An 11,811-nucleotide genomic window follows, 5' to 3' on the forward strand; every position below is an offset into this window, starting at 1 on the left:
TCGGTTCCTAGAGCTGTCCATACTTTGATGCCCTGTATTGCTACAAATGGCACTTGTGGCATATGTGATAGGTACATGCCCATGTTATTAAAACCCACATTCAAATATCAAAGGAGTTTTCTCTCAAGAACCTGGCCTGACAGGAGAAGATAAAGGCTTTTCTTTTGCTTATATTTAAGCATATGCTATCCTGTTAGTGTCTGCTGCCACCTTTTGGTCAACATGCATACTTACATCCCAGAGTTAGCATAATACATTCACTAGCCAAAAAGACAGAAGATGTAGTGACATCTCGCAGCCTAATTAGAGTAATTGTGGCATGACATCAGACCAAGTGAACTTCCTTTCTGAATTAACCCAAGACTGATTTAGTTAAACTGCAACAATAATCTACCAGATACTTCTGAAAACTCTCAAGTGGAGCATGAGGAGGAGGAAAAAATCTGGAGATCTGCTATAATTCCAGCAGATCCCCACGTGCTACCTGGAGGCTGGCATCCCTAATTCCTGTCTCCAATAACTTAATCAGAAATCTCTGCAATGGATCTAAACCTTAAACTAAATTATTTCTCAGCTCCTGTAAAGCCAAATCATCTAGTTCTCTTTCCAACACACTATCGCTTCTGTTCTAGTCACTAAAGTTTCCATTTTAACCTTGATTTGCTTAATCTCTCCAGATATTAGCTTTATAGAACTTTTTAACCTCTTCACCTCCTATTTCATTGTTTCAAGTCTTTTTATTTGTCTTATTACCCATCTGATCAAATAATTTCTGGAGCAACTCAGGTATAACTGCTTTTTCAGTGGGTTGATCACTCAAACCCCTCTTTCTGATAGTTGCCATTGTCAACTAAAATCCAGAAACAAAAGTCTTTCTAACAAGGAAAGAGATAAAAGGAAAACAGCTTCTGTAACCTTAACACTTTCACTCTCCACAACTTCTAGTCAAATCACCATGACAACAAAACAACACAGTTAAAGTCTTTATCTCTTGTTATGGCAAGTCCTCCAATTAAGTAAGCTCTTGAGCAATAAACAGAAAATAAATACCACACAGGTCTGGTCTGATGTTCTTCAGCTAGCACCTTTATCCCAAAGTACTTTCGTAAAAATAATAATAGTGGTGGTGGTGGTGATGATGATGATGATGAAGTAACTGACTCCTTGTTCCATTTTAAACTTTCTTGCATCTTATCCTTGTTTAGCTTTTTGCAGTCAGTTCTTAAATAATTACGTCCTTAAAGGCTGTTTTTGCCTTTATAGCTTCAAAAAAAAGGGGGGCTTGTCCCATCGTAAGGCATCTTATCTTCTCTGCTAAGGAAATCTCTCTTTATCTGTATAGTTAATTATTGCCTGATGAAGTAAAGAAATGAGGATGATGATGCTCAATGTCCATAAAGGCTGTACCGCAGTTGTGAGTGTAGATGTATATCCAGGCCTCCCAGCTGCTCAACCCCCAAGCACACGGAAAAAGACTCAGCTTCGGCAGTTTACTCACAGGGAGCTGCCATCTGAAGCATGAGTGGGTTATCTCAGGATCTCCCTTTTATCCAGAGATATTACATCAGCCAGAGATCACCTCCCAGCCGGTCTTCTCAGCAGCGGTGCTTCTATGCTCGATTGGAGATGTCAGCCTGCCATGATTCCTCACTGGAAGCCTTGAACTCACTGGAACTCTTAATTAGCTCAGACGTTACAAAATAAATAAGGATGAAAAAAAGTAAATATTTTCAGGTCATAACCTGGTCTTTCCAGCTATGATGGCTCCGCCATTTCCCTCCCTCAGAGGCGAGATTTTCGCTCTGTTTTTCTTTCCCTTTACTGACTGAGCTGTCCTAGCTGTCTGTTTTCGTCTTTCCTGAAGAACTCTGGCTGTCCCACCCTGTCACAGTACAATATTTTGGCTGTTTGCTCAGCCCAGGAACCTGAGGAAAGGATCAGGAGTCTGCTTTAACTTAAGAACTTAAATGGCACTTGAGGCATTTTGAAATTCAAAAATAACAAAATATTTTATTTAACATAGAAGGGAAAAGTCAGGTGAAATCAGGCTGAAATTTCTGAGGTAAAACTAGTACATGCAGAGACTTTAGTTCTTATGTTTCAGCTAAGGAGAGTTTCTTAAGCTACTCACAGTTAAAATCTTTATGTTGAGAGGCTTTTTTCCCAGTGTTTTCCCCCAAACACTTCAGTACACTTTCTTTCAGTATTCTCTGACTCTCTTGGTTTACAGAAGGCTGGTACACTCTTTTGGTACCCAAACCCCTTCTTTTGAAACAACAGTACTTGTCTTGAGTTTCTAATTGACTCTTAAGGTCTCCAAAAGCAATTTCTAACCATACCTTTCCAGGAATCGCTGTAGTCCTTACTCTTCAGAGCTGACTCCCTATTTGACCGGGTAGGGAAATTCTCCTCTCATTAGAAGATCTATCCCCTTTCTTTGATCTGAATGGAAGTCTTTGTCTACTTCCCAAACTTCCTTGCCAACTTTCCCCCAGTTCTCCTGTCTGTGTTAAAACTATTCTAAGTCAGGGCTGAATTCTGAAACCGTCTGTAGTTGACTCTTATCAACTAGGGCTGAAATCAGAAAAATCTCCTCAGCATCCAATTCAGAAGTCTTTCTCTGGCCAGTTCATTCTAGCTAATTAGATCTCTTAGAACAGCCTATCACTTAAGGCTCCTGCCTCTGTGAAGAATTAACTGTTTGTACAGTACTTGTAAGCTTCTTAAAAGTGCAGTCCATCACACTACCATTTGGTGTGAAATGCTGTGGAGTCTTCTGAATTGCTGTCTGTGTTAGATTATATCATTTGCATCCTGAGAAAAAGTAGACAACAGTGAAGAGACATTTCACTGGAAAAATGAAATGATGATGATTGTATATTTCCTGCTACTCAGAGCTACCCTGCCCTCTGCGTGAAGAAGTTCCAACAGTAGGCCTATTCTCTGTGAATTAGCCCGATTCATTTTAAAATTATGTAATCCAGTAACCATTACCATAGTTTATGAAAGTGAATGCCATATGTTAATTACACACAGTTTCAAGAACAAGTCCCGCCCTCTCCTGAACTTGCTACTGTTAAGCCAACTCTTTTGGGTGACCCTCCCCCACCCCCCCAAAAAACCCTATAATATTATAAGAGGAAAAACTTTCTACATAATTCACAATTTCATAAAACATATTTTTAAAAAATTATAAATGTTATGTGCTGTAGTGTGCTCTTTTTAATTGTTCTTTACCTTTTCCAGTTGTATTGTGATCCTTTTTTAAATGATGCAAGCAGAGCTATGCATGGTCTTTAAGTATGATTAAGCTATATTACTATGTAGCATCATGACACAGGGAAATTTATTTACATTCCCTTTTCTATCAGTCTTGCCAATGAATTTGTCATTTCAGAGCAGCACACTAATGAAATCATTGCTCTTCTGTTGTTCAGATTAACAGTGTGCTGTCTTTAGCAGCGTGCTAGATAATAAAACAAGCTACCTTTTGCTTTCTGTTGTGTTTTTCAGGTGAAACTTCCATTTCCTGTCGATCAAATCACAGATCTTCCAAGGAACGATTTCCAGATGATGATAAAGATGCACAAATTAACCTCAGAGCAATTGGAATTTATCCATGATGTTCGGCGGCGCAGTAAAAACCGGATCGCAGCTCAGCGCTGCCGCAAAAGAAAACTGGACTGTATTCAGAATTTAGAATGTGAAATCCGCAAGTTGGTGAGTTTAGTGAATCGTTGGTACTCACACACAAAGAAATTACAGTTCTTTGTCAGCTAGTTATGCTGACCATCAAATTTAGCGAAGCAGCAGTCCACAATGTAGTGCCCACAATGGCCCCTGCCAATGTGTTTCCTGGCATGCACTTGCTTCCTCTTTGCTCCTTCTGACCCCTTCCACATTCCATTTTTAATCTCATTTCTAATTCTCATTTTGTCTTTGACCTTTCACTTTCTACCCATCCTTTCATAATTTTTCACATTTCTTCCTTCCCCTTTCCTTGGCCCTGTTTCCTTCTTGAGTCTCTTTATCCCTCACTCTTACATCGAGCCATTTCTCCATCCACCTTTGGGTGTTCTAAAGACCATGGAAGGCTAGAGAGGAGGTGGTACTAATAAGAAGATCAGCAAAGGTGGCAAGTGCCAAGCTCCAATTGCAACTTGAATAATCTGAATAGTAGTCACAGCGTATATGGTAACAGGCTTCTCGGTACACAGCACAGCCCTATCCATCTTTGTTAGGGAGGCATTCACTTTATGTGACTTCATCACAACAAACAGCTTCACTGCTAGCAGAAAGGAAGGGGAGGAAAATAGACTCTCAGTGCAAAAAGTGAAAGTAAATATGAGAAGTGGAGACCTCCCCCATTGCTACCTGATTCCCTCATTATGGCTCAATGTGGGGTGGGACTTGTAGGGATAATCCCATATCCCGCCTCCCCCCCCAGCACCAAACCTGTTATGGCTCCAGGCCCCACTACTGACTGATGAGCCCAGCATCTACTGTAGCCAGGCCCAGTGTGGCATTCTTCTCCATGGCAGCTGGACCCAGCTTGGCTGCTGATGTTCTTTGATCCTAAGGGGTCCAGAGCTGTTGCTGGAATCACTCCCAGTCCAGGCTAGAGTGCCTCTGTTCTGATCAAGTAAGAGTGTGCAAATATATTGAGGGAGGATTTGAACCCCCCCCTATGCATTTTAATTTTGATTTTGGATTTTCTGCAAACTTGGGGAGTCCCTTCCCCCCACCCCCACCCCCCGTTTGAAGAAAAATCTGTTTAGCATCCATGTTGTCCTGACCTACAGATTTAGGTATCCACAGATGGGGACCATACATTGCTATTAGTATATACACAAATGGGACTCATGGGAGCAGAATCCCTTCTTCCCCGCACTTTCTCACTGAGCACATCATGGCTCCCAGGCTCTCTGGGAGCTGTCACTGGGCCCAGCTTGGAACCCTGGATATTTTGGCAGCTGTTGTCAGGCCCAGAGCAGTCCATGTGCTCTCACTTGGCTGTGCCGCCATCAAGCCCAATGCAGCTCCAAGGCTTTGCTGCTGCTGGTAGCCCAGCACAGAGCCCTGCTGCTGCCACTGTGCCCAGCATGGCTCCTGGACTCTTCAGCAGACACTGCCAGACCTAGCACCCATGCTCTCCCTGGGCTGCACTGCTTTTGCCCGGCCCAGCATATCTTCCAAGCTGCATGGCTAGTGCCACTGGGCGCAACACAGGGCCCCGGGGTGCACTGCTGCTGATGGACCAAGCACAGCTCTGAGCCTTCTCCAACTGCCAGCAGTAGGTCAGTTTTTTGTGCTTGTACAGAGAATGCTGTTTTACATCTGAGGGAATATAAACACACACACACCAATATATTTTTCAAAGTTCTTTTTCCTGCAAGTCTAGGGGGTCTGCATATGGGGGCCACATGTTGCTAATAGTATATAGACAAGTGGGGACCCACAAGAAACTTGCAAGAGTGGCCAAGCAGGATGGGAGAGAGAGACCAAGCCTGCCAGCTGCACCTTTCTCTCCCCTCCTGCTTTGCTAAGCAGGATGGGAGGGCGACGGGTGGTGGGTCTTTGGGCTTCATGGCTGGCTGTGAAGCAAGAAGACTCAGTCCCAGGAGTCCATCTCTTGTCCTCTCCTCCTGATCAGCCAAACAGGAGGGTAAAAATTGGCAGCCGCAGTGAGTCCTCAAGATCTTGCAGCTGGCTTCAAAACTTCCAAAGACCCAGCCCAGGAAGGGCTCTTTCAAAGACCCACCTCTCTCTCTCCCCTCCTGCTTGACCAAAAGGAAGGCAAGGGAAGAGGCAGCCACAAGTCTCCCCCCCAAAAAAAATTTAAAAAGCCCTCCCATCTTGAAAATCCTGGCTATGCCCTTCTCTCCTTCCCACCCAACAGCCGTCCTACCAGTATCTGCTCCTCTATCTTCAGTTTTCCATCTTCTTCCCTGCTACAGCCTCTACCAAGGAAAACCATGGTCTTTCTCCACAGTGGGAACCAAATCACACACATTATTCTCTCCTTCTTTTTATCCACCAAACAACCCAGTGGGGTAGATTAGGCTGAAAGTATGTGACTGGTCTAAAATAACCCAGTGAGCTTCCACAGCAAGATAGGGATTTGAACCTGGGTCTCCCAAACTACTCAGAACCTCTTAACTGCTATGCTACATTGGCTTCCATAGTTTAGCTGCTGTAGAACAGAATCAAGCACCCAGGCCTGGTTGAATTATGCAACTTGGGTGGTATCAAGTCACCCTGAAGTTGCTTTCAGGCCTGAGTTGCCAACCCCCAAGTGGGACCTGGATATCTTAATAATAGCTGAACTCCAGACAACAGAGATCTGTCTCTTTGGAGAAAATGGCTGGGTTGGAGGTTGACTCTATGGCATTATATTCTGCTGTAGCCTCTCCCCTTCCAAAACCCTGCCTTCCTCAGGCTCCATCACAAAATCTCCAGGAACTTCCCAACCTGGAGGTGGCAATCCTAGGCCTGGCCCTAATGTGTCCTACCTCAAAGATCAAAATAGGCCTGGAAAGGGTCCTGCCTTCTTTCTCTGCCTTTAACTGACAGAACCAAACTTGGAATGCTGTGGTTGCCTAGCAACAGCATCTGAGGTAATCTGTTGCTTTAAGCTACAGGCACTCCTTTATCATTTCTTAGATTTTTTTTAAAGCCCCCGATGTTTTTTATTAAAGATGTCACATTTTTTTGCAAACCTAGAGCCCTTTTCAGGTTTCTAGAACGATCCTTCTTGCTTATTCACATCTCCAGTCACCAGATTTAAGTATCCAAAGACTGTGGCCAACTTTACTATTAGAATACAAAAGAAGCATAGGCCCACAGTACTCACAGAAGAGATTTGCTTACCCTCAACATACTGCCTTGCCAGGCCTGCTCCCAGCACAACTTTTAGGTCTGTGCCTCCACCGCCTGTGGGCCTGGCACAACTCCTAGGCTGGTGCACCAGTGGCAGCACACCCAGTGCAGCTCCCAGGCTATGCAGCCACTGCTGGGCCTAATACAGAGCCCCAGGCTGCATAGCCATCATCACTGCTGGGCCCAGCACAGAGTCCCAGGCCACCACCACCACTGGGTGCAGGGCCCCTGGCTGTGTAGCCACTGCCACCAGACCAAGAGCAGAGCCCTGGGCTGCGCAGCTGCCACCACCACTGGGCCAAGTGCAACTTCCTGGCACCACCACTGCTGATAGTAAGTGCATTCTCTGCAAGTTTTGGGGAGATTTAGACCCCCTGTGCATTTTCTTTTAATTTTTGAATTTTTCTGCAAACTTGGGGAGCACTCCAAATTTGCAGAAAAATCTCTAGCCCTTGTATGGCCCCAATCCTCATATTTAGCTATCTGCAGATGGGGGCACACATGGCAAATATCATATATACAGTATATAAGTAGTATATAGATATGGTTTAGATGTGGAATGAAAGGCAGTGTGCTGTAGTGACCAGTGTGTTAGATTAGAATCTGAGAGATCCAGGTTCAAATCTCTTTTGCCATGAAGATCTCTGGGTGATCTTCAGTCACTCACTTTAAACCTACCTAACCTACCTTACAATGTTGTTGTAAGAGTAAGATATGGAAGAGGGAACCATGTATTCCCCCCTGGAGAAATTCTGTGGTAAAAATATACTAGATAGGAAGAAGACACTGAAGGATTAAAAGTCACCCAGTTGCAGCCAAGGAAAGCCCACCATCCTAGCTCCTGCCTCATCAGAATACCTACTCACACGAAATAAAATCCATTGTACACAACTTCAGAGTTCCCTAGTATTGGTTTCAACTGTCTGTCCCTGATCTCTGATCTTGCAACGAGTTGCAGATTGTAACTAAAGCCACCCACTACAACTTATTTCTCTTGACTAAGTAAGGTCATACACTAGGTCATATTACTAAGGTTATTACACTATTATCTGAAATTTTTCCTGGCCCCTTTCAGATTCTGAAATCTTCCATCCTCCCCTGAGTATTTAATTAAATTGAAATTTACATTTAAGTAATTCTTTTTACCCATCATTTTCTAGATGATACAAAAGTGCATGAGTATAAAGCAGGGATGGCCAACGGTAGCTCTCCAGATGTTTTTGCCTACAACTCCCATCAGCCCCAGCCAGGTTTGGCCATGCTGGCTGGGGCTGATGGGAGTTGTAGGCAAAAAACATCTGGAGAGCTACCATTGGCCACCCCTGGTATAAAGGATCCAGCAGATCATATAAGCCAGCTTTCCTATTTTAGACCAGGAAAGACTAACAAGTCAGGTGCCTGTCTAACCTTTTCTTGAACTTCTGAAGAAAACGCTACAATCGCATTACCCTCCCCAGTGTTCAGAATCACAGTGCTTCCACATGTCCACTTATGTCTTTTACCACTCACAACTCATTACTAGATAGTTACTCCAGTATCTCAAGTGAGGTGTAGTTGCAGTTCACCAGGTTTTGTACTAGAAGAAGATGATGACAGCATTGGATTTATACCCTGCCCTTCACTCTGAGTCTCAGAGCAGCTTACAATCTCCTTTACCTTCCTCCCCCACAACAGACTCTCTGTGAGGTAGGTGGGGCTGAGAGAGCTCTCACAGAAGCTGCCCTTTCAAGGACAGCTCTGTGAGAGCAGCTGTCAGTGGAGGGGTGGGGAATCAAACCCAGTTCTCCCAGTAAGAGTCTGCGCATTTAACCACTACACCAAGCTGCAGCCATAGAAGATGTAATTGGCTCATGGATAGGCTGGCCAGATTAGGTGTCAAGAATCCACACCAGTGGCAGAGGAGAAGCTATGATGCTCCATGGGGGATTATTACAAATTATATATATTCTTCTTCAGTGGCAACCGTGTCCCACTCATTGATGTTTCAATTCTAGCCAGGTTTTTATATGCTGAAGTATTTTTCTGAGTTTTTTTTCTGAGAGGTGATAAAATACAAGCTAAAAGCAATTTAATGGGTTTATTGAACTTGTGCATGCAGCAAATGGGTGGCATTTTTATTAGTCTGGCTCTGTCAGATGAGGAGTCTGAAAACAGAGCCCTAATGATATTGCACCAACGTTCATCACAACCTTTAATACTTCTGACAGCTGATGCAGATGTGTATAAGCTGGGTAAACAAAGCTCAGATCTGTGAGTTTCTAAGATCCTGTGGACCTCACCAACCAGTCAGTGTTTGAATTAGCAAGAAATCAGATCTGGGGAGTTCCTGTGTTTTACCTATCCCACTTGCTGCATAATTCAGAACGAGTTTTTAGAGCTCACTCTTTGCGTGTTTCACAGAATACCAAATTCTGGACTAGACTATCTCAGTCTAAGACCCAAGTCATGTTTTGGAATGTTTTTCCTCCCACTATCACCAATTATGCACTCTCTGCACTGTAGCAAATTGGGATGAGAGCTACACTAAACCTTTACCTCTACGTGAGGGAGCATTCAAAAATGTCACTCCATCTGCACTCTGAAACATTGCAGAACTTACATTCTGCAGAATGTTTGGTTCAGTTCTTTCTGGTTATAGAGCTCTAGAAGACAGGTGTAAAGAGTACTTCTTTGAAGCTAACACCTCCTTTTCCTACCTTCTTTCAGGTTTGTGAGAAGGAAAAACTTCTGTCAGAAAGGAACCAGCTGAAGGCATGTATGGGGGAGCTGTTAGATAATTTCTCCTGTCTTTCCCAAGAAGTGTGTAGGGATATGCAGAGCTCCGAACAGATCCAAGACCTGCACCGATACTGCCCTCTTCTCAGGCCTATGGATCTACCAACAGCAGTCAATATCAACTCTTCGCCAGCCAGTGTGGAGCAAAACATAGTAACATCCCAGTGTGTCAGGGAAGGCTTGCAGTGCTGTTCAGAGCAAAGCCCTGTGCAGCAGTTAGGAGCTCACTGGCTGCCTAACAACATTTCCGACAAGTGTGTTGCAACAAGAGTACTAGATGGAGCTGACCAAGGTACTTACTCTGAGCAGGAGCTCCCTCTAGAGCAGAATAATCAAACAGTGACGGTAGACTTCTGTCAGGAAATGACTGATAAATGTACAACAGATGAGCAGCCTAGGAAGGAGTACACCTAGTGGCTGGTAAACCTTAACGTCACATCATCAGTCAGCCAGTGGCCACGTTGGTTTGTTGTCTAGATGGAAGAACATATTTGGTGCACACTACAGTGGTCTTAGCAGCAATACTGTTTTTAAGTATTCCCTCCTCTCTACAAGCAGGAGATTGATTATCTTCTTCGCTATGGTGCTATCCCTTGTTCAGTCAGGGGAACAAAAACAGTGGCAACACTGTCTTTTTTATTATTATCGTTGTTGTTGTTATTGTATTTTAATTTCAATATTCAACAGGGATGGACATAACACCTCTGAGGACCCAAACGCAGCTTTTTTTCTCAGTGGCCCATGTCACAAAACCCTAACTCAGGAATTTCCTCTGAATGTTCAATTTTTCATTGAAGACAGCTTCTTTACACATCAAAGTTTTATAGCTAAACTGTACATACTATATATAGTATATAAAAATATATATATCCATATGCAAAAAAAAATCCCTGCATGCCTCAATTTTTTCTCATTAAAAAACTGGAACCTTTTCATTTTTATTGTATAAACAAGTTCCAACATTCCTTTTTTTTTTTTTTGTCCTTGATGATCAAAATGGTTTGCAATGGTTTTAAATATTTCTCCCCTCATCTAAGTTCACAGTTCAGCAATATCATTCAGTTGTACTTATTTATATAGTTTAATGTTGGAAGCTTATTCGAGATTTTTAATATAGATGGCATTTGGGGCTCAGCTGTCTCTCCTTTTTTTGTGCCAGTTGAGCAACATGGATTTAATTCTAATTGTCTCACAAATACTGTACAGCAACGGTCAACTTTGCCACTTGCACTGAGTTTTGGATCAAACCTCTTTTCATAAATGAAGTTGTGACTTCAGTATAACTCATATACTGTATTCTTTGCTTCCTTTTTTAAACTATTCTCGTATGTAAAATAAGGAAAAAAAAACACTCAGGAGATGACTATGTAGGGAAATCTTGCCAAATATGGAATTCACCCAATAGCGTTGATTGGGTATTTTCTGTATTCTTTTTTTTTTTTAGTTTCCCAAACCAAATTTAAAATAGCTGCTTTTTAAAAAGAAAAAAAGAGGGATTGGTATTTGTTGAGTAAGGTTCCATATTTAATAAGAGACCTTAAAATTATTCAGTGGCCAGTGTATGTTATTGATGTTGAGAACCATAGCTCATGGCCAAGGGCATTTACATTAGTGAATGCAGTTCCATAGTTCCTAGTGAAGCTTCCATTGGGCTTCGTTATGCAGTTCTTACTTATTCAGGTAGTACTAGCACTGTTAACCCATGTGAACAGCTCTACTGGCCTCAATTTATAAATTCATTTAATACTATTTTATGTAGGTATTTCCTGCAGTGTTTTACTCAGTTTGCTCCCTATTTACACAGGCATCAACACCATTGTATTCAGGCCCTTGAAGTATAAAAAATAGCCCACATAAAAGAGCCTTCCGGGACTGGGATGATCATAAAGATTTGTGAGAGTTTAAAACAATGCATTTCAACAGAAAGATGATTGCATGCATCATGCTGTCAGGTTGCCTCGATTCACAGTTATTGTCTTCAGTATAGGCCAGCTTCTGTCTCAGAGATCATTGGGGAAGTAATTTCAAGCATATTGAATTTTTCATTTAAGAAAATCCACAAAGCTCTTAACTGACTCTCTTAATGACTGTGGAAGACAGCCTTTATTTAGACATAATATGTGGGCAAAAAAAAACCTTCTAGGGGCAAGCACAATA

General features: G+C 42.7%; 1 protein-coding gene across 1 annotated transcript in view; it reads left to right on the forward strand.

Annotated features, from left to right (window-relative positions):
• LOC132590593 (transcription regulator protein BACH2-like) overlaps nt 1-10,569 on the forward strand; it is a 249,148-nt gene extending 238,579 nt beyond the window's left edge. The window contains exons 5-6 of the mRNA XM_060263537.1: nt 3,514-3,720; nt 9,586-10,569. Of these exons, the coding sequence (XP_060119520.1) occupies nt 3,514-3,720; nt 9,586-10,068 (690 nt within the window). The 3' untranslated portion in view covers nt 10,069-10,569. The remainder of the gene's footprint in view (nt 1-3,513; nt 3,721-9,585) is intronic.
• The last annotated feature ends 1,242 nt before the right edge of the window (nt 10,570-11,811 follow it).

Source organism: Heteronotia binoei, unplaced genomic scaffold (assembly GCF_032191835.1).
Source record: "Heteronotia binoei isolate CCM8104 ecotype False Entrance Well unplaced genomic scaffold, APGP_CSIRO_Hbin_v1 ptg000323l, whole genome shotgun sequence".
Classification (NCBI taxonomy): Eukaryota; Metazoa; Chordata; class Lepidosauria; order Squamata; family Gekkonidae; genus Heteronotia; species Heteronotia binoei.